The sequence below is a fragment of the Heptranchias perlo genome, chromosome 3 (genome assembly GCF_035084215.1).
Source record: "Heptranchias perlo isolate sHepPer1 chromosome 3, sHepPer1.hap1, whole genome shotgun sequence".
NCBI lineage: Eukaryota > Metazoa > Chordata > Chondrichthyes > Hexanchiformes > Hexanchidae > Heptranchias > Heptranchias perlo.
In genome coordinates, this window is record NC_090327.1 from 84,622,961 (window position 1) to 84,646,460 (window position 23,500).

At 42.6% G+C, this 23,500-nt stretch overlaps 1 protein-coding gene across 1 annotated transcript in view; it reads right to left on the minus strand.

The window, feature by feature from the left end:
- Window positions 1-23,500, minus strand: part of tpd52 (tumor protein D52) — a 228,400-nt gene that overhangs the window by 170,904 nt on the left and 33,996 nt on the right. Inside the window, exon 2 of the mRNA XM_067977154.1 lies at window positions 6,867-6,982. Coding sequence (XP_067833255.1) covers window positions 6,867-6,982 — 116 coding nt within the window. The remainder of the gene's footprint in view (window positions 1-6,866; window positions 6,983-23,500) is intronic.

The following is a 23,500-nucleotide window of genomic DNA, read 5'->3' on the forward strand; positions in this document are numbered from 1 at the left end:
CCAGATGTTGATGCTGGAGGAACTCTAATGATGGTGCTATTTAATGTCAGTACAGGTTGCTAGGCCTTTTCTTGGTGGAGATAGTTATCACCTGGAAATTGTCGAGTGAATGTTACCTGCCGCTTGTCAGCTCAAGATTGCACGCTGCCCAGGTCATTTCAGAATACTTGTGAATGAAATGGAGAATTGTCAAACAGCCCCACTCCTGACCTTGTGACGGAGGGAAAGTTACTAATGAAGCCATTGAAGGTGGTTGAACTGAGGACACTTCCTGGAGGAGCTCCTGAAACACTGCCCTGGGGCTGCGATAATTGACCTCCACAACCATGACCATTCTCTTGTGTCAGGTATGACTTCAGACACTGGAGCGTTTTCTCCTAAACTCCCCACTGGCCTCAATTTTGTTGTTAGGTCTCCACGACCCCACTCAATCAAACGCTGCCGTGATGTTGAGGGTAGCTATTCAGCTCTGGCATTCAGCTAGTGTCCCTATCTGAATCAAAAATGTAACAAGATTTGGAGTTCAGTAGTTCTGGCAAAATCTGAACTGAGCATTAACTAGCAGGTTATTGATTAGTAGGTGTCAATTGGTGGCACTACTGATGACTCCTTCCATAACTTTGCTGCTGACTGGGTGGATACAGGTTAGATTTGTCCTTTTTTTGTGGATAGGACATACCTGGGCAATTTTCCACATTGTCGGGTAGATGCCAATGTCATAGCTGCATTGGAACAGCTTGGCTGGCAGGGGGCAGCTAGTTCTGGGGCACAAGTCTTCAGTACTACAGTGGGATGTTGTCAGGTTTCATAGCCTTCACTGTGTCCAGTGCAATCAGCCACTTATTATCACGTGCAAGGAACCAAAGTGGCTGGACACTGGCCTCTACGATTTACGAGTGGGATCATCCAGTTAGCACTTCTGGCTGAAAACATTTACAAACAGTCCAGCCTCATCTCTTGTACTCACATGTTGGGCTCTACCATAGTTGAGGTTGGCCAGTGGTTTTTGGTGTGGTGGGGTGGGGGGTAATTCATGGAGCCACATTCTCCTCACTATTAGTTGCTCGATTGTCCACTACCATTTTCGACAGGATGTGTTAGGGCTACAGAGCTTTGCACTGATTTGTTGCTTGCAGGACCACTTAGCTCGGTCCATAGATTTCTGTTTTCTTTGTTTAGCATGGGAGTTGCAGCTGCGCTAGGTTAGTTGATCACTCTAAGGCACGACCGCTGCTGTTCCCAGCACACCCCTCTATACTCCACACTGAACCAGGGTTGTTCACCTGGCCTTGATAGTGATAGGGGAGTACGGGACATGCCAGGCCATAAAGTTACAGATTGTGGTGGTATACAATTCTGCTGCTCCCTCATGTTGGTGCCTTCATCACCTGACAGACCTAGTTTGGCAGCTGTGTCCTTTGGGACTCAGTCAGTGATGGTACTACTAAGCCATATTTAAGTTCCCCACCCAGGGTGTGTTCTGTGCCCTTGCTTCCCTGAAGTAGTGTTCAACATGGAAGAATACTGATTAGTGTTAGGTGACCATCAGTAAGAAATTTCCTTGGCTTTGTTTGACTTCAGAGGGTCCAAGAGTCCATGTTGAGGAATCACAGGGCCGTGCCCACCTGACAGTATATCATTGTACCTGCTCTGGTGAGTCGATCCTGCCAGTGGGACAGGACAAACCCAAAAATAGTTATGGAGGGTCTACAATGTTGGCTGATAGATGGGATTTGGAGAATGACTGTCAAAGTAAAATTCTACGGGTACAATGCAAACACGTCCCCTCAAAAGAAAAAAGGGTGGCACTGCCAAATTTAGAGCCCCCTGGTTGTCTAGAAGTATATGGGGCAAGATAAAGCAGAAAAAGAAAGCTTATGACTGTCACAGAAAACTAAATACTGCAGGAAGCCTAGAGGAGTATAAAAAGCACAGGGGATGACGTAAAAAAAGAAATAAGGAAAGCAAAGAGAGGGCATAAAAAGTTAGCTAGTAAGATTAAAGAAAACCCAAAAGGTGTTTTATCAGTACATTAAGAACAAGAGGATAGCTAAGGAAAAGGTGGGACCTATCAGGGATGATAAAGGTAACTTGTGTTTAGAAGCAGAGGATGTGGGTAGGGTTTTAAATGAATATTTTGTCTCCATATTCACAAAGGAAAGGGATGATCCGGACGTAGTAATTAAAGAGGAGAGGTGTGAAATATTCGATAAGGTAAACATAACGAGAGAGGAAGTACTAGAGGGACTGGAATCCTTGAAAGTTGATAAGTCACCAGGGCCGGATGGATTGTTGCCTAGGCTATTGAAGGAAGCCAGGGAGGAAATAGCAGATGCTCTGAGGATCATTTTCCAATCTTCACTAGGGGAGGTACCGGAGGACCGGAAGACTGCAAACGTAGTACCATTGTTTAAAAAGGGTATGAGGGAAAGGCCGAACAATTATAGGCCAGTAAGTCTTACCTTGATGGTGGGCAAACTATTAGAATCAATACTGAGAGATAGGATAAACTGTCACTTGGAAAGGCATGGTTTAATCAGGGATAATCAACATGGATTTGTTCAGGGAAGGTCATGCCTTACAAATCTGATTGAATTCTTTGAGGAAGTGACAAGGAGGATTGATTAGGTGGATGTTGTCTACATGGATTTTAGTAAGGCATTTGACAAGGTCCCACATGGCAGACTGGTCAGAAAGGTAAAAGCCCATGGGATACAGGGAAATGTGGCAAATTAGATCCAAAATTGCCTCAGCAACAGGAAACAAAGAGTAAAAGTCGATGGATGTCTTTGCGAATGGAAATCCGTTTCCAGTGGTGTGCCACAGGGCTCAGTGTTGGGTCCCTTGCTGTTTGTGGTATATATTAATGATTTCGACTTGAATGTAGGGGGCATGATTGGCAAATTTGCGGACGACACAAAAACTGGCCGTGTAGTTGATAGTGAAGAGGATAGCTGTGGACTCCAGGAAGATATCAATGGGTTGGTGGAGTGGGTGGAAAAGTGGCAAATGGAGTTCAACCCGGAGAAGTGTGAGGTAATGCACTTAGGGAGGGCAAACAGTAAAAGGGAATACACAGTAAACAGGACTATATTGAGAGGGGTAGAGGAAGTGAGACAACTTGGAGTGCACATGCACAGGTCCCTGAAGGTGGCAGTACAGGTTGATAAGGTTCTGAAGGCAGCATACGGAATGCTGTCTGTTATTAGCAGAGGTACAGAATACAAAAGCAGGGATGTAATGATGGAACAGTATAAAATGCTGGTAAGGCCACAGCTGGAGTATTGTGCACAGTTCTGGTCACCACATTGCAGGAAGGACGTAATTGCTCTGGAGAGAGAGTTCAAAGAAGATTTACAAGAATGTTGCCAGGGCTTGAAAATTGCAGCTACATAGATGACGAATTTCCAGTACACCCATGGACTTCAGATCTCCAGTCACTACTAGAAACATGAGAATACTCCTCAAACAGCCCAAAGGCCAGTGACATTTGAATTTTATCAAAGAGGTGTGTTCAAGAGAACTTTCTTGATCAGTATGTTTCCAGCCCAACGAGGAAGGAGGCATTGCTGGATCTCATTCTGGGGAATGAGGTGGGCCAAGTGGAGCAGGTGTCAGTGGGGGAACATTTAGGTGTCAGTGATCATAGTAGTATAAGGTTTAGATTAGATTGTTCCTAGTCTTCTTTGATAACTGGAGTAAAAAATACTTCATCAGAAGAGCACCAATTTCAGTTGGTTGAGAACAGATCTGCCTCGGGTAAATTGGAACCAAGGATTGGCAGGCAAAACTGCAATCAAACAATGGGCAGCCTTTAAAGAGGAGATAGTTCGGGTACAGTCTAGGTACATTCCCACGAAGGGGAAAGGTAGGGCAACCAAAGTCAGAGCGCCCTGGATGACAATAGAGAGTAAGATGAAGCTGAAAAAGGGGGCGTATGACGTGTGGTCAACCTGACATCCAAGTGACAACCAGGCTAAATATAGGAAGTACACAGAAGTGCAAAAGGAAAGAGGGGCAGAGTATGAGAATAGACTGGTGGCTAGCATATAAATAGTAAACAGATAGTAAGAGGAGGAGTGGGGCCGATTAGGGACCAAAAAGGAGATCTACGTATGGAAGCAGAGATTCTAAATGAGTACTTTGCATCTGTCTTTACCAAGAAAGAAGAAGCTGCCAAAGTCACAATAAAAGAGGGGGTAGTTGAGATACTAGATGGGCTAAAAATTGATAAACAGCAGGTACTAGAAAGGCTAGCTGTACTTAGAGATAAGTCACCCAATCCGGATGGGATGCATCCTAGGTTGCTGAGAGAAGGTGGAAATTGCAGAGGTGCTGGCCATAATCCTCCTTCGATGTGGGGGTGGTGCCAGAGGACTGGAAAATTGCAAATGTTACTCCCTTGTTCAAAAAAGGGTGCAAGAATAAAGCCGGCAACTACAGGTCAGTCAGTTTAACCTTGGTGATGGGGAAGCTGTTAGAAACGATAATCCGGGACAAAATTAATAGTCACTTAGACAACTGTGGATTAATACAGGAAAGCCAGCATGGATTTGTTAAAGGCAAATCGCGTTTAACTAACTTGATTGAGTTTTTTGATGAAGTAACAGAGGGAGTTGATGTGGTGTATATGGATTTTCAAAAGGCATTTGATAAACTGCCACATAATAGGCTTGTCTGCAAAATTGAAGCCCATGGAATAAAAGGAGCAGTGGCAGCATGGATACAAAATTGGCTAAGTGACAGGAAACAGTAGTGATGAACAGTTGTTTTTCAGACTGGAGGAAAGTATACAGTAGTGTTCCCCAGGGGTTGGTACCACGGCCACTGCTTTTGTGATATATATTAATGACTTGGACAGGGCACAAATTCAAAATTTTAGATGACACAAAACTTAGAAGTGTAGTGAACAGTGAGGAGGATAGTAATAGACTTCAAGTGGACATTCACAGGCTGGTGGAATGGGTGGACACAGCAGATGAAATTTAATGCAGAGAAGTGCAAAGTGATACATTTTGGCAGGAAGAATGAAGAGAGGCAATATAAACTAAATGCTACAATTCTAAAGGGGGTGCAGGAAGAGAGAGACCTGGGGGTATATGTGCACAAATCGTTGAAGGTGGCAGGGCAAGTTGAGAAAGCAGTTAACAAAGTATACGGGATCCTGGGCTTTTATAAAGAGGCAGAGAGTACAAAAGCAAGGAGGTTTTGTTGAACCTGTATAAAACACTAGTTTGGTCACAACTGGAGTACTGTGTCCAATTCTGGGTATCACACTTTAGGAAGGATGTGAAGGCCTTGAAGGGGGTGCAGAAAAGATTTACTAGAATGGTTCCAGGAATGAGGGACTTCAGTTACGTGGATAGAATGGAGTAGCTGGAGTTGTTCTCCTTAGACCAGGGAAAGTTGAGGGGCTGGCTGGCTGGTTTGCCAGCCTGCAGGCCGCAGCCAGGGAACGGACCGGAGGTAAGTTGGACATCGGGAGTTGGAAATTGGAGGGGAGTCCAATTGTGGGGATGGAAGCAGGTAAGCTTGGTGGGCTGGGGAGAAGCACTTGTACTCCTCCTAGCCCACAAGCAGTGCTGGAAAGGCACTTACCTGTTCCAGTCATCCGTTCTCGTCTCCCTTCAGCTGCCGTGTTTCCTGAGGCGCAGGAAACACGGTGTTAAACCTGAATCAGAAGTAAAATCTGAGGCACGCAGCCTCATTAAAATCTTTAAATGATATCCAGAGACGGGCCTAACAGGTTAATTGCTCACTCCCCACCCCACCTCCGTTAAAACCCGAAGTGGATCAGGTTTCCCATTTTTAACCACCACCCACCCATCCCCCCATCCCCGGGAGTAAAATTCCCCCCTTTGTCTCTATGGCTCCATTTTGAAAGTGGGCAAGAATAGAGTGCTTCCGTTTTTATGCTAGATCTTTCAGAACTGTAGGAGATAACACAGTAATGTTTGTATTTTGTTACAGTGCCTTTATTTTTGTATCAATTACTATGCTACCAATGCCACTCTTAAGCAGGACTCCTACTGCTGCACAATTCTGCAGCAGGCAATGCACAAGAGATTGTATTGTTGGCCTTTACAGTAAACAGTTTGGAGCAAATGTACAAGGCTTCTGTATTAACCAAGAAGTTTACAATAAAAAGTCAAACTATCTCTTGTGCCTCTGCTGCTGGTTCTTTTCCTCCAGATATTGTTGCCACCACAATGACAATGGTGTCACTGCTACTGTTCCCATAACCTGTGGAATCCAAGCCCAAATTCTCCTCTTATTGCGAGCTAGTTGATGGTCTGGTTCTGGTTCCTTGTTCTATGCTGATCCCTCTAGCTCTCTACTGCTTCAGCATCTGTCGCCCTTGTTCCTTAGGTACTGTAGGTTTATTTTTCAAGTAGCTTGCTGAAAACTTCTGCTTTTTTAAAAAACACATCACCAAGTGGCATATATGCATATATATATATATATATATATATATATATATATAGATCTGTACTTCTAATAAACATATATAGATCACTTGGTAATGTATATTTTCTTGCCACAAATTTTGTTTGCAGAAGTCAGCCACAGAATTCTGGGGGAACCTTATTCTTAAGGTGGGTGATTACTTCCCTCTAATTCTTATTTTCTCTGTGGCAGTGGCAACTTATTCACTCAGTACCTCCTCATAGCAGCACGACAGATCAAAAACGTGGAAGTTTGGGTGGGGATGGAAGTGGAAAAACCTCTGCATTTCACCACTACTATAGTCCTGCACGTTAATGCTCCAAATCAATGCCCCACTTCACCACTGTACATAAAGTAATAGAGTACCAAAATGAACTTCCAACACATGTCAGTCAGCTGCCAATCTGGTTATTCCTTACCTTAGCAAGTTCATTAGTCAGCTCTTCTCGCTCTTCATCGGTCATTCCACCTCCTAGCTCAGCTGTTGCAGCTGCATCTTCTCCTACTTCGGGTGCTGGATCAGTTTGCAGCAGACCTGTGATAAACAGAAACATTGTACTATCTGCTTCAGTATCTGTCCCCTAAGGTACTGAAGGTTTAATGTTGAACTAGCTTGTTCAGTAACACATTACACCACTATTAGCAAATGGTCTGCCTATATGTATAAAAAGCTGCCCCAGAATCAATATTTTCTTGCCACCAAATTAATGTATGAACTTTTAAAATTTTCTCGATAGATTGATATTTCATGCTTTACCTACTCATGCAGCATCTTCATCTGGAGACTAACATTTCTAAATAAGATTAAAGAAATATTTCTGCAATAATTTATTTTAAATAAGTAAACTGCACCCTTTTGGGTGAAGATTTAACTAATCTCAATATTAATGCAGAATAATATGCATCAGTAAAAGAAAATTGTAACTGAATAGAGGAAGAGGGGAAGAGAGTTGCCAGAACTTGGAGCATAATGCACAAATATCTCCATTATAAGGATAAGAGGGCCAATGGCATGAAGCAGGAGTCCAACTGCAAGACATGAAAAAAATGTTGGCCACGAAACACCACAGAAAAGTTAAGTCTAAAGGTTACAGAAGGACTACTGGGCAGGGAGAAAACTTCCTCAGTTTATGGAAAAGGGCAAGAACACCATCAACGACAGAAGGCACATAAAATCATACAGCACAGGAGGCGGCTATTCGGCCCATCGTGCCTGCTCTTTGAAAGAGCTATTCAATTAGTCCCACACCCCTGCGCTCTCTCCATAGCTGTGCAAATTTCTCAGTTTCAAGTATTTATCCATTTCCTTTTGAAAGTTACTGTGGAATCTGCTTCCACCACCAGGCAGCGCATTCCAGATCATAAAAAAAAATTCTCATCTTCCCTCTAGTTCTTTTGCCAATTACCTTAAATCTGTGTCCTCTGGTTCCCGACCCTCCTGCCGGTGGAAACAGTTTCTCCCTATTTACTCCATTAAAAACCCCTCATAATTTTGAGCACTTCCATTAAATCTTCCCTTAACCACCTCTGCTCGTAGAACAATCCCAACTTCTCTAGTCTCTCCACATAGCTGAATTCCCTCTTCCCTGGTACCATTATAATAAATCTCCTCTGCACCCTCTCCAAGGCCTTGGCATCCTTGGAAGTGTGGTGCCCAGAATTGGACACAACACTCCATCTGAGGCCTAACCAGTGATTTAAAGGTTCAGTGTAACGTCCTTGATTTTGTACTCTATGCCTCTATTTATAAATTGTAAACAATTTTACAACACCAAGTTATAGTCCAGCAATTTTATTTTAAATTCACAAGCTTTCGGAGGCTTCCTCCTTCGTCAGGTGAACGATGTGAATTTAAAATCACCTGACGAAGGAGGAAGCCTCCGAAAGCTTGTGAATTTAAAATAAAATTGCTGGACTATAACTTGGTGTTGTAAAATTGTTTACAATTGTCAACCCCAGTCCATCACCGGCATCTCCACATCATGTCTATTTATAAAGCCAAGGATCCCACATGCTTTTTTTAAAAAAAAAACTTGTCCTGCCACCTTCAAAAATTTGTGCACAAACTCCCAGGTCTCAGTTCCTGCACCCTGTTTAAAATTGTACCATTTAGTTTATATTGTCTCTCCTCATTCTTCCTACCAAAATGTATCACGTTACACTTCCCTGCGTTAAATTTCATCTGCCATGTGTCTTCTTATTTCACTAGTCTGTCTATGTCCTCCTGAAACCCGTTACTATCCTCCTCACTGTTTAGTACATTTCCAAGTTTTGTGTCATCTGCAAATTTTGATATTATGCCCTGTATACCTGAGTCCATGTCATTAGTATATCTCAAAATGAGCAGTGGTCCTAATACTGACCTCTGGAGGACACCACTGCATACTTCCCTCCAGTCTGAAAAACAATCATTCACCACTACTTTCTGTCCCTTAGCCAATTTCGTATCCACGCTGCCTCTTTAATCCAATATACAATTAATTTTGTCCCACATTATTGTCTCAAAGTTTCCCCACTGCTGACATTAGGCTGACTGGTCTATCCCTCTCCCCTTTTTTGAACAGGGTTGTACTATTTGCAACCCTCCAGTCTTCTGGCACCACTCTCATATCCAAGGAGGATTGAAAGATTGGGGCTAGAGCCATTGCTATTTCCACTCTTACTTCCCTCAGCAACCTAGGATGCATCCCATCCAGGCTGGGTGACTTATCTACTTTGAGTGCAGCCAACCTTAAGTATCTCCTCCATCTATTTTTATCCTATCTAATTTCTCTACTACCTCCTGCTTTACTGTGACATTGCAGTGTCTTCACAAAACAAGTGGATGCTGCCAAAGTACTCTTAGTATTTCAACCATGCCTCTGCCTCCACAAGATAATCTCTTTTGGTGCCTATTCAGCTCCACCCTTCTTTTGATTATCCTTTTACTATTTATATGTCTATAAAAGACTGTGTTCCCTTTTATGTTACACACTAATCTATTCTCACACTCTACCCCTCATTTCTTTTTTCAGTTCTCCTCTGCACTCTCTGTATTCTGTTCGATTTTCTACGAATCTGACATTTATCATAAGCCTCCTTTTTCTGTTTCATTTTAATCCCTATATCTTTAGTCATCCAGGGAGCTCTAGCTTTGGACACCCTTTTCCCCCTCATAGGAAAGTGCCTAGTCTGTACCCAAACTATCTCCTCTTAGAAGGCCTCCCATTACTCACTTACTGTTTTACCTGCCAATCTTGGTTTCCAATCCACCTGGGCCAGATCCCTTTTCAGCTCACTGAAATTAGCCCTCTTCCAGTTGAGTATCTTCACTGTTGATTGTTCCTTCTCCCTTTCCATAACTATTCTAAACTTGAGACATATGAACAATTAGATTGGACCGCAGAGGTGGGTTGTTGTCATGGTTCAAGATTCCTCCCCCATTGAAAGGGCATAAATGCTACGTTAAGACATGTTTTCCAGCAAAAGCTTGCCTAAAAGGGGTTTAACTTCCCAAGACTACCCCATGATGAGTTGTGGATTAGTAGGAAGATGAATGGTAATTACTTGAGATGGAAAATTCTCTCAGGGACCTAAACAATCATTATCCGTGTCTGGTTGTTTAGAAGACACTGCGCACCTTGGTGTTGGAAACATTTTGATCTCTGTGGGGATCGAAAGCAGCTTTTTAAAAAAGTCAGAACAGACACCAGCAAAGGCCAGCAGCAAGGAGAGACTCTCCACCCTGGTCATGGAGAGTTTATGCTTCTAGATTAAGTAAAATGAAGCAGGCTAGCATACATGTGTTTTTGGTTTATTTTTGTAATAGGACACAAACAGAAGTTACATTGATAGTACCAGTGTCTTCATATTCAGTGCTCTATATGTCTTCCTCACTGTGGAATAAAGCAACTTACGAATCAAAATGATTATCCTGTCTAGTATTAACTTGGTCTACCTTCAGAGAGATTGGAGAACACATGCACAAGGCATGAAGATTTGGTGCAGAACACAAGTTTCACTGCTATACTCCTATGTCCTGTCACCAAGCTAATAGATAGGACAGAGGGAGTAAACTTAAATCGTGACCCAATTAGGATTGTATAGTTTGTAGAGGGTGCCAAACACAGTTTGATGAAGTTGGGAAGGCCAAGAAAGAGAGGTTGATGCACTTTAGGGACAATGCTAGGTACAATCCATTTGATGGAGATACTTCCTGAACTGTTTGGTGGGTTGCTGATCAGGCCCATATCATTAGGGTAGTGAAAGATGGCTTTGCAGGCTCTAATTTGGTCACTTCTGCTTTACACTGGAGAAAAGGCTGATCAAGGGTGAGCCCAGGGAGACAAAAAGGTGTAGAAAAATATTCGAGAGCTGGAAAATATTTTTTTTTGAGCGTAAGAAGCAATTGAGGGATACAAGAGTATAGCATTTTTTGAAGTTTGGGACTATTAAGGCGGCCTACAATGGTCTTTTCTGGTCCAGTAACTTCCAACATTAGCATGCATCATCCAGAATTATCCATTACATTTAGTGCTGATCTTAAAGTTAGCCGTCTTAACACTATTCTGATAAAAAGATAGGTACAAGGGAGGCCATCGCATCCCTTTCAGAGCTGTAGCTATTAGCTTAAGACAAACTTTACTCAAAGCGAAAATTGGAAAACTGTTACACTATATATCTGCTAAAGACTCCAAGAGCACCATTAAAAAGTAAATATGCCAAGTAGTTAAAAAAAATGAAAAAGGGAAAAAGCTACAATGTCGGTGAAGGGCACATGACCAGCAATGCCCTGCACAGCAAAGTTCTTGATGCAATGTCCCTATGCACTTGATTGCCATTAGAATGTAAACTTTAAAAAAATATTTTTCTCAATGTGAAGTGAAATTTCAGAATACTTTTTACAAAATTTCAAAAAGGATAAAGGGACTAACTTTTTTTCCCCCCCTCTTCCCCCAAAATGTATTTTAACGGCATGAATATCACTATTACTCCCAACCTTGCACCAATGCCGACGATTAAACATACCGCAGCAACCGAGGGATTTTTTACCTCAGACTTTTCATCCTTCTTTCCCCCTCCTCTGCACAATGAGAAAGACCCAGCCTCTGCTCAGTGCATCCTCAAACACACATGCTCACTTTAAATGAGATTGATCCATGCTACAGGTTAATCAGATCAGCTTAAACTCCATATTCTTAGTACACACTGTGCTTGCACACATCTGCACTTATGTGCAGAAGAGGAAGGAAGAAGCAAGAAGGAAGCCTAAGTATTGCACCCTTCTGCACCCTCCATAGAAGGAATATTATGCAAGTGTGACAATATGCTAGAAAAAAGATTAGTCTAAGGACAGAAGAGAACTGCTATCACTTGTTAGTTGAGTATTGCTACAGCTGAAGAGGCACTTGAATAAAGATTTGGTTAGAATCTCCAGAGAAAACCTCAGCTAAAAGAAACATAAATATGCACGTGGATCAAACAGCACATGTATCGGTCAAAGGATTAATTCAATTCTGAGGAACAGCAGCAAGAATTGCTACTAACTTGGCAGCTGAAATATTGCAGCAGATGAAGTGCAGAGACTCAACTAAAACATCTTGAAGTACACAATTCAGTGATATGAAAATATTCATTTTTACAAATAAAAATCTAGGGCACACACTTCCTGTCCATGAAACCTTATTTCCTGTTGTCATGATTTTGGCCACACTTTTCTGTCAACATTTACCACTGCAAATTGCTAAATCAGCTAGGGATGCCAAACCTCCCAGATTGTCTGGGAATCTTCCAGAATGGAATACGTATCTCCCAGGCACTGCTGCCCAGGAGAAAAGTAAAGCTTCACACCTGTGGTTTGCGCCTGCATACTTCCTTCTGGGCTCTCTGACCAACGCTCTCCGACCTACTACTTCAAATATCGAAGCTCTAAAGACACCAACATTAGAATCGTGAGATATAAGTCTCAGACAAAGATCAATCTGCTCTTCCACAATGATGACATCTCAAACACAAAAGACCCAGATAATTTCATTTGAATTCTCATTCCAGGAAAATAGTTATGTAAATTTTCCCCATGCTATGCACCTTTCCTTGGCCAAAAGGCTGGATAAGGTATTGTTCCCAGGAGTCTGGTAGTGCCTTTTTACAGTTGTTTGCAAGAGCAGCTGGGTGAACTGCCCTTTTTGGTTTTTTTTCTTACCTCTCCTCCTGGACGAATTACCTAGATTACATATTTGCCAACTAACAGCAGGGCACGAACTACCATCGCACCTTTTGCACTAATAGTATGGCTTTTTAAAAAAAATTTGTTCATGGGATGTGGGCGTCGCTGGCAAGGCCAGCCTTAATTGCCCTTCCAAAAGTGGTGGCGAGTCACCTTCTTGAACCGCTGCAGTGTGTGGTGAAAGTTCTCCCACAGTGCTGTTAGGTAGAGAGTTCCAGGACTTTGACCCAGCAACTATGCAATCACATTGTTAACTTTTGAGTAACTATTGTAACATTTCAGAGGTGGCCACTCCCAGGTAAACATATTGACGAGCGTTTCATATTCACTATTGGATTCATTCAATACTAATGGTAGTAAGAAATCTGAGGCTCACATCAGGCATACACATGGATCCTGGCTACATAAATAAGAAATGATGATTGAGGTCCAAGATCTGTTGGAAGGGAGTAAACACCAACTCTCTCTCATAGACCAGCATGTAGAAATAGGCATTCCCACTTTGCATACTGGAGTGTATGCTCAAGGTCACAAAGTTAAAGATAACAACAACATCAGTGACAGTGATTATCTGGTGAATAATTCTCTTGACTGGAGTTACTTTTGGCCTGCTTCAGTCCTGTGAACTTGGGAGATTTTGCCTTGAATACCAGTGTACCTGCCACTGGTCTATATTAAACATAGAAGAATCCTGAAACTCATCTCTGGGATACCGTACTTGTATTCTCTGTTTCCTGTTTTTAAACCAAATATCCATCTAGTACCACACTGTAACCCCTCATTCGTGATATCCTATTTCAGCCAATAACCATCAATGTAAAACTTTGTCAAAAGCTTTCTGAAATCCAAGTGTAATATCAACTGCATTTCTATAATTGTTGCATTGTAGAAGCAGGGCCTCCGGCCACCAGATAGCGCTCTGGAACAGCTTTAGTTGCATACCTGCATCGAGGGCGGGGTGGGGAAAGGTGAGGCCAGACACAGAAGAGGGTACAATCAACATAATTTACATAAGGCAGTTTATAGACGTTTAGAAAGGGAATGTTTGTGAAGATGCAGTATTTATAAGTTATATTTATATAGCAATGAGTTTATGTACTTTAGAAAACCTAGCCACTTTTCAGCTCAAACATTTTTTTAAAAAAGAAATCTTTACAGAATATGAATTATTTAAAGCACAGCAAAAAAAAATCAAATTCCTTAGAAGGGGGTGTTGGAGGAGCACAAATATGCATAATCTACATTTGGGTAATGCCATCATAATTTTAATCCACAATAGACATTAGACATATTCCATTCAAACCTGGTCCAAAGCACCTTAACTTAATTTGTCTGCATAAAAGCAAGCAGCCAGTCATAAGATTATGGGAGGTGTTTTCATGATACATCAACTGTCTAGCCCCAAGCTCTGGAATTCCCTTCATAAACCTCATCCCTTCCCTCTCAAGACCCTCCTTAAAACTCACATCTTATGGCTAAAAGCTTAGACACCCTCCCAATAATATCTGTATAAAGTAAGGCGACCTGGATAGATTTGGTATTAGTTGTACTGGTACGGGCGAGACAGAACAGATGCAATCGGATTTCTAAACCCGAGCGAAGGTTTCAAAACGACTAATCCTGAGATTATAAAGTTGCGTCATTACGATTTCATCAGTCCAAGTAAGAAGCAGAAATCTTTATTTGGTTCACACCCAGCATGGCTAGTTCATCTAGGGGGGAGGCTCCTGCATCTTTTTAGGGACATACATTGATAAGACAATGAAGAAATATCAATATCAAAAATATAGGGTATGGCGATGTGGGACCAAAAAGTAGACTGGTGTCTGAGGAGTGGCGGGTAACAATGTACAACCAGAGATGATCACAAAAGGTAGGTGGGGCAAAGTCAAGCGGAGATTTCAACACAGATTTTAAAATCACTAAAAAAAAAGGTACAGAAAACCAGTAGAGTCCACCAAGGACAAGTCCAATGGCTTTAGTTTTACCAACATTAAGTTGGAGCTTAGTGTTGGACATACAGTTGGAGAGGGTGACAACAGCAATGAAATAGTCAAGATGGAGGCACAACGGGTGTCATCAGCATTCACGTGTATGCTAATTTCACGCTTTTGGATCATGTCACCAAGGAGCAGCATGTAAAATGAAAGTACAAAGGATTGGGCCCTGGGGTACATTAGAGATTGCCATAATGGCACAAAGGAGGAATTGTTGAGAGATGGAGTGGCTTTGTAGAAAGAAGCAGGACGGAGATAATTGAAAATACTCAAATCAAGAAAGAACTTGCATTATAACTTTAATTTGTTCATAACAGCTTTGTTCTTCAAAAAAGTCAGCTGTTCTATTAAGATAAACAGGAAATAAATCTGGAATGTGAATACTTAATTTCTTGTATAACAATTATAGTTCAATTTCATGTTAATACTTCTAATTGTATTTTCTTTGGTGGTCTAGATTTTAAAAAAGGATAGGGTTAAATTAATGTTTTTTTTAAAACCAGCAGAGCTTACAACAAAAGCACTTTTTGTTTGTCGAGGGATTACAGTGAACAGAGTTGAAAAGGAAAGTTTGAAATGACAAAACTTTCCAAAACAGTAATTTTTGCAACACATGCATACAAAAGCAAAAATGGAGCACTACAAGAGAAGTCTGTAAAACATGTTAAAACTGCATTTCAAACTAGGTTTGCAACACAAAAATAAGCTTCCATTATGATACCAAGTCATACATGGACAAAAAAATGTCAAGAACTTAGCTTTTGCAATGCACATCTAAAATTACAGAAGAGAAATGCTTTTTAAAAAAATACATGAAGTCAAGTTACTGCTTCAAGCAAATACCAACTCCAATGCAACATACATACCTACAAGCAATAACCCAATTCCACCACCACCCCACTAAAAAAAAATTGAAATACGACAACATGCAATTTAAGCTTCAGATAGATAGATAGATAGATAGATAGATATACACTGCAGAGTAAAGTTTGGCAGAGCCATAATTCAAGCATGTGTGACAGATTTACTCCAAGAATGGCAATCCAATCAAGTCCTGGAACAAATAGTACTTTTATGCTTAGATTAACATAAAAGATAAAAAATTAAATTTATGGATACAAGTGGCTGTTCATGCATAATTTGAGAGAAAAGCAGTCATATGAATTTATTTGGATCACATGAAACAATTCATTCAATCCCTAGGCCTTAGCAATTCTCCACACAAATTAAACCTCCAATTATTTTCCTGCAAAGCATCAGGTCCTGTGTGCAAATAGTATTAATCACAAATTGTTTTTTTTTTAAAAAAGCAGTCAGTTCAATATCGACTTACCAAATGGGCCAAAATGATATCACTGCCCAGCAAAACTTTCCTGAAACCTTCAAACAAAACTGAAATATACAGACAATAGGCCATTAGGACCACTGACCCTTCTCTGCCACTTATTAGCCATGGCATCTCTCAACTGGTTAATCCCAATTTCTTGTTTTTTCTCCATATCATAACATTGTTACCTCTCAAGCAAGTATCTCTCACTGTTAAAATCTCAATTTTGTATCTTTGACCTTCGAGGGTATTGTGTTCCACATTCCCACCCTCTTTGTCAAGGAAACATTTCTAGATTCACTTTCTAACCAGCTTAAACTAAAATAACATTCCCTTGTTGTGGATTCTTCATTGAAAGAACACTCCTCACATGCAGAAGACATCAGAGTGCTTTATAATGATGAAAAGGACAAAGCATGGGGAAAGGGGAGAGATATGGAGAGGCTCAGATGGGGCGAATCAAAGGCACTGATTCGAAGGTTTGCGCAGAGTTTTTTTTGATAGCAGGAAGGAAGGCATCAAGACAAGGTGAAAGCAGACAATATTGCAGATATAGAAGGTATTGGTAATGGAGCAGATGCAGAGGTTGGGGGGGCGGGGTGGAAGAAGGGAGAAAGAGAGGGAGGGAAGACAGAAGAGAAAACCAAACTCATGGTTAAGCAGGATGTCAAGATTCCACACTTCCTAACTTGACTTAAGATGGCAGCTAGAAAAGGTTGGTTGAATAGAGGTCAGAAGTTTTGAGGGGCTGACAGGAACCAAAGAAGATGCCGTTGGTCTTGCGGACATCTAGTTGGAGAAACATCTGGCTCAGAGTTCTTGATATCGGATAGGCAATTTGAAAGTGTGGCAGCTACCACCAGGCGGCTGGATGATGCTGGTGTGGAAGCTGACTCTGCATCTGGATAACGTTACTAAGAGGTAGCATGTAGACAGTGAAGGAGAGCACCAAGGATGCACTAGGTGGCCATACAAGCAGAAGAGAAGAAGCCATTGGCAGCAACGTGGTGACCAAGAGCAGACCCAGAAGATGCACTATCCTAGGAGGACAGAATAGTGAACAGCAATGGCAAAGAGGTTGAAGAGAGCTAGAAAGCCAGAGTCACATAGAACATCATTTGTGACTTTGATCAGAGTAGTTCGTGTAGTGGGCAAAGCAGAAGGCAGACTGGAGGGATGTGAATAAATAGTGGCAAGAGGTGAGAGCTTAGTTGTAAGGTACCAACGCATCCCAGGGCTTGAGGAAGAAAAAGAGAAAGGGGAGTTGGACAAATTGGAAGGAATTAGGGTGGATGTCTTGAGGACAGAAGTGACAATGGTGGGGTTCAAGGAATGGGAATAACATCAGTCAAGAGAAAAGATGTCAGCAAGCACAAAGGAGAGATGAAGTCAGATGGTCAAGAGCTGCACTGGAAGGAATTGATGAGCTTCATAGACAAGTGAACTAATGGGAAAAAACAGCAAAGGATAAGAGAGCATGGGTAGGTGCATAGCAGATGTGAGACGCTCGGAATTAAGAGGAAGTGAGAGGATGCACTGGTCGCAATGTAGAAGACCTTAATTTTAGATACAAAGTCCAAAGTTCCTTGCATTTGGAATTAGGGGAAAACAGGAATGGAGTTAACAGCCAAGAAAAATGGAGTGATTTCTGCTTTCCAAGATTAATTATAGAATTTACAGCACAGAAACAGGCCATTCGGCCCAACTGGTCTATGGCAATGTTTATGCTCCAAACGAGCCTCCTCCCACCCTACTTCATCTAACCCTTCTGCATATCAAGTCCAGTCCAGATGGGATGCATCCTAGGTTGCTGAGGGAAGTAAGGTTGGAAAATTGCAGGTGCTGGCCATAATCTTCCAATCCTCCTTAGATACAGGAGTGGTGTCATAGGACTGGAGAATTGCAAATGTTACACCCTTGTTCAAAAAAGGGCAAAAGGATAAACCTGGCAACTACAAGCCAGTCAATTTAACCTCTATGGTGAGGAAGCTTTTAGAAACGATAATCCGGGACAAAATTAAGTGTCACTTGGACAAGTGTGGATTAATAAAAGAAAGCCAGCTCAGATTTGTTAAATGCAAATTGTGTTTAACTAACTTGATTGAGTTTTTTGATGAGGTTGAGGAGGGCAATGTGATTGATGAGTATATGGACTTTGAAAAGGCATTTGATAAAGTGCCATATAATGGGCTTCAATTTTGCTGACAAGCCTATGAAATAAAAGGGGCAGTGGTAGCATGGATACAAAATTGGCTAAGTGACAGGAAACAAAGTTGTTTTTTGGACTGGAGGAAGGTATACAGTGGTGTGCCCCAGGGGTCGGTACTAGGATCACTGCTTTTTTTGATAAATATTAATGACTTGAGTGTACGGTACACAATTTCAAAATTTGCAGATGACAAAACTTGGGAGTGTAGTAACACAGTGAGGAGGATAGTAATAGACTTCAGGAGGACATAGACAAGCTGGTGGAATGGGTGGACACATGGCAGATGAAATTTAACGCAGAGAAGTGGGAAGTGATGCATTTTGGCAGCAAGAATGAGGAGAGGCAATATAAACTAAATGGTATAATTCTAAAGAGGGGGGTGGGGGCAGAAACAGAGACACCTGGGGCTATATGTGCACAAATCTTTGAAGGTGGCAGGACAGGTTGAGAAAGTGGTTGAAAAAAAGCATACGGGATCCTGGGCTTTATAAACAGAGGCATAGAATACAAAAGCAAGGAAGTTATGCTGAACCTTTATAAATCACTGGTTCGGCCACAACTGGAGTATTGTGTCCAATTCTGGGCACCGCACTTCAGGAAGGATGTGAAGGCCTTAGAGAGGGTGCTGAAAAGATTTACTAGAATGGTTCCAGGGATGAGGGACTTCAGTTAAATGGAGACTGGAGAAGCTGGGGTTGATCTCCTCAGAACAGAGAAGGTTTGCTAGAAATGTTCAAAATCATGATGGGTTTAGGTAAATAAAAAAAGAAACTGTTCCCATTGGTGGAAGGATCAAGAACCAGAGGACAAGGCAAAAGAACCAAAGGCAAACGCAATGTGAGGAAGAACTTTTTATTAAAAAAGACACAGAAATTGGTTATGATCTGGAATGCATTGCCTGAAAGGGTGGTGGATGCAGATTCAATCATGGCTTTCAAAAAGGAATTGGATAAATATTTGAAGGAAAAAAATTTGCAGGGCTATGGGGAAAAAGAGTGGGGGAATGGGACTAACTGGATTGCTCTTACAAAGAGCTGGCACAGGCTCGACTGACCCCATGGCCTCCTTCTGTGCTGTAACGATTCTATGATATCCTTCTATTCCTTTCTCACTCGTGTACTTATCCAGCTGCTCCTTAAACACATTTATGCTGCCTGCCTCAACTACTCCATGTGGTAGCATGTTCCACATTCGAACCACTAGCTGGGTAAAGACATTGCTCCTGAATTCCTTATTGGATTTATTAGTGACCATCTTATATTTGTGTCCTCTAGTTTTGGATTCCCCCACAAGTGGAAACATCTTCCCTACGTCTACCCTATCAAACCCCTTCATAATTTTAAAAGACATTATTAGATCACCTATCATATACGCGATTTTGTAGGCAGAGGGAGCAACACAATGAAGTATCCAGCTACAGTTACTGGTGGATAGACAGACTAGATGGACATCAAGTGTGTTCAAACTTGCAACCAAATCAACCTGATTTAAACAATAGAAGGGAAAGGGATCATACAGGATCAGTGGCAGACAACAGCATTCAAAGTAGAGGAGTGTTATGGAGGGAAAATAGATGAAGGAGTTAATGTTAGGTGAGTGACAGACCAAAGGTCAGGGAGGTCCGACAGACAGCATTTGGGGGTAGTTTTCCCCAGAGCAGAAAAAGTGATTACGAGAGTAGAGACAAGGAAGCAGTCAGAGAGGGTGCCTAGATCAACAACTGAAAGCATAGGGATTTCAGGACCAAGTGTGACAAAATTGAGGTAGACTATGAGTGGGAGGTTGAGGTTAAAAGGCATGGGTAGAGAACAGAAATAGTGGATAAAGGGGAGGGTAAGTATCATCGAGGATAAGTAGCCCCTCAGAACAAATGCAGAGGTCAAGAGAGGAAAGATAAGAATTCAATGAGGAAGGTAGGTGCCTGGAGCCAATAGATGAGAGATGGACGACATGGTGGAAGGAGAGAGTGCAAGGAAGCTATGAAGCCAGAGAATAGGAAAACGATGAAGGTGGGATCCCAATGAGTGCTATGCCATCATTCCAGCAGTTTGGTTACGGAAGAGATTTTCAAATTCTTTCAGGATGAAATCTCGGAGGGGACAGCCTTGTTTGGGAGCACACGTTTGCATTTTGATGTTAAAGGGGAATGAACTGGACAGAGAAGAGTTGTTCTCCATTGACTTTTAATTCCCTTTATTACTGTAAACAGCTCAAATCTCTTCAGGAAATACAAGATTATCCTGTCTCAATCCCAGCCATCATTCTAGGTGAACCATTGCCAGATCTTCTCAAGGCCACTATATGCTTCCAAAAAGATAGGAGTGCAAATTACTGCTGACAACAGGGTGTATTCCCAATACACAGGATTTAAAAGAAAGACCGGGGCACCCACGCTGGCTGTGTAAGATTATACAGTCACCTGTTGAATCTATATTGAACATGTAGTTTGGGCAATTCATCTTTCGTATTAATCAAACATACATCGGATGATTGGTTAACCAATGTATTGCTGTAATCACATATGTACCTTGAATCATTGCATCACCTGTATTTGGGATATGTACCTTCTTCTATCCTTATATGAACACACTTTTCTTTTATGCTAAATAAGTATATAGTAATTATCCACACAACTTAGAATCAGTCACACTTTGCAAAAACCCTTAAAAATCTTTTATTAAAACTAATAAAAGTATGAAATCACCAGCACAACACATAGCTACACAGACATGTCCATGAGATACGAACCTAACTGTCCATATGAGACAATGGAATCTTGGAGTTCCAAGCCTGGGACCCAGACAAAAGTATAAGATAACAGACCGAAAAGCTGCTATGGGTGGCCGAGAGAAACAACAGGATAAGATGAGGGGCCAGTCCCGTGGTAATGGTGGTAACTAGTGATTGGTCAATCCAAGGGGTATGGCATTGGGGGGGGGGGGGGGGGGGGGGGGCTACTCAATCAACCCATCCAAAGGAGGAGATAAGGAGTAGGCCAACTCTTCTTCCTTTGTCCTGAAAGATGCTCGACACCCAACTGGCCATCACACCTTTTGGCAAGATCCCCATAGGTCAAACACCTGTGTCAATAATAGCCCGACACCATCCTCAAAAATAGCATTAAAGAGAGACTTCTTGTGACAGTCAGGTTGTAGAGGACACGGACAGGAGTAGGGTTGACCCTGGAGCAAAACCAGGCATCCCTGAGGAGAGGATCCGGATCAGACAAGGTCAGAGGCCTACAACAGGCACCTTGTCCCGAGCAAGAGGACAGAAGGAGGAAACCCAGGTGGGGTAGCGTTATCGACAGAAGAGACCCCAGGCAGGGTGACTGTCAAGACTCTTGTGCGAAGTGGGCGCACGCTCTACCCAGGATGAGCACTGTTTTTTTTTTCATTCATGGGATGTGGGCGTCGATGGCACGGCATTTATTGCCCTTGAGAAGGTGGTGGTGAGCCGCCTTCTTGAACTGCTGCAGTCCACGTGGTGAAGGTTCTCCTACAGTGCTGTCAGGTAGGGAGTTACAGAATTTTGACCCAGAGACAATGAAGGAATGGTGATATATTTCCAAATTGGGATGGTGTGTGACTTGGAGGGGAACGTGCAGGTGGTGTTGTTCTCATGTGCCTGCTGCCCTCGTCCTTCTAGGTGGTAGAGGTCACGGGTTTGGGAGGTGCTGTCGAAGAAGCCTTGGAGAGTTGCTGCAGTGCATCCTGTAGATGGTACACACTGCAGTCATGGTGCGCCGGTGGTGAAGGGAGTGATTGTCTTGGGTGGTGGATGGGGTGCCAATCAAGCTGGCTGCTTTGTCCTGGATGGTGTTGAGCTTCTTGAGTGTTGTTGGAGCTGCACTCATCCACGCAAGTGGAGTATTCCATCATACTCCTGACTTGTGCCTCGTAGATGGCGGAAAGGCTTTGGGGAGTCAGGAGGTGAGTCACTCGCTGCAGAATACACAGCCTCTGACCTGCTCTTGTAGCCACAATATTTACGTGGCTGGTTCAGTTAAGTTGCTGGTCAACGGTAACCCCAGGATGTTGATGGTGGGAGATTCAGCGATGGTAATGCCATTGAATGTCAAGGGGAGGTGGTTAGACTCTCTCTTGTTGGAGATGGTCATTGCCTGGCACTTAAGTGGCAAGTAACATTCACACCAGACATCAGCCCAAGCCTGGACGTTGTCCAGGTCTTGCTGCATGCAGGCACAGACTGCTTCATTATCTGAGGGGTTGCAAATGGAATGGAACACTGTGCAGAGAACATCCCCATTTCTGACCTTATGATGGAGGTGATGAAGCAGCTGAAGATGGGCCTAGGACACTGCCCTGAAGAACTCCTGCAGCAATGTCCTGGGACTGAGATGATTGGCCTCCAACAACCACTACCATCTTCCTTTGTGCTAGGTATGACTCCAGCCATTGGAGAGTTTTCCCCCTGATTCCCATTGACTTCAATTTTACTAGGGCTCCTTGGTGCCACACTCGGTCAAATGCTGCCTTGATGTCAAGGGCAGTCACTCTCACCTCTGGAATTCAGCTCTTTTGTCCATGTTTGGACCAAGGCTGTAATGAGGTCTGGAGCAGAGTGGAACTGGCGGAACCCAAACTGAGCATCGGTGAGCAGGTTATTGGTGAGTAAGTGCCGCTTGATGGAAGGTGTCATCGACTGTTTCCATCACTTTGCTGATGATTGAGTGTAGACAGATGGGACAGTAATTGGCCGGATTGGATTTGTCCTGCTTATTATGGACAGGACATACCTGAGCAATTTTCCACATTGTCTGGTAGATGCCAGTGTTGTAGCTATACTGGAACAGTTTGACTGGAGGCATGGCTAGTTCTGGAGCACATGTCTTCAGCACTACAGCCGGGATGTTGTCGGGACCCATAACCTTTGTTGTATCCAGTGCACGCAGCAGTTTCTTGATAGCACGTGGAGTGAATTGAATTGGCTGAAGACTGGCTTCCGTGATGGTGGGGATATCGGGAGGAGGCAGAGATGGATCATCCACTCGGCACTTCTGGCTGAAGATGGTTGCAAACGCTTCAGCCTTGTCTTTTGCACTCACGTGCTGGACTCCACCATCATTGAGGATGGGGATGTTAGAAACTCCTCCTCCCGTTAGTTGCTTAACTGTCCACCACCATTCACGATTGGATGTGGCAGAATTGCAGAGCTTTGATCTGATCCATTGGTTGTGAAATCGCTTAGCTCTGTCTATAGCATGTTGCTTCTGCTGTTTAGCATGCATGTAGTCTCGTGTTGTAGCTTCACACCTCATTTTTAGGTACACCTGGTGCTGCTCCTAGCATGCT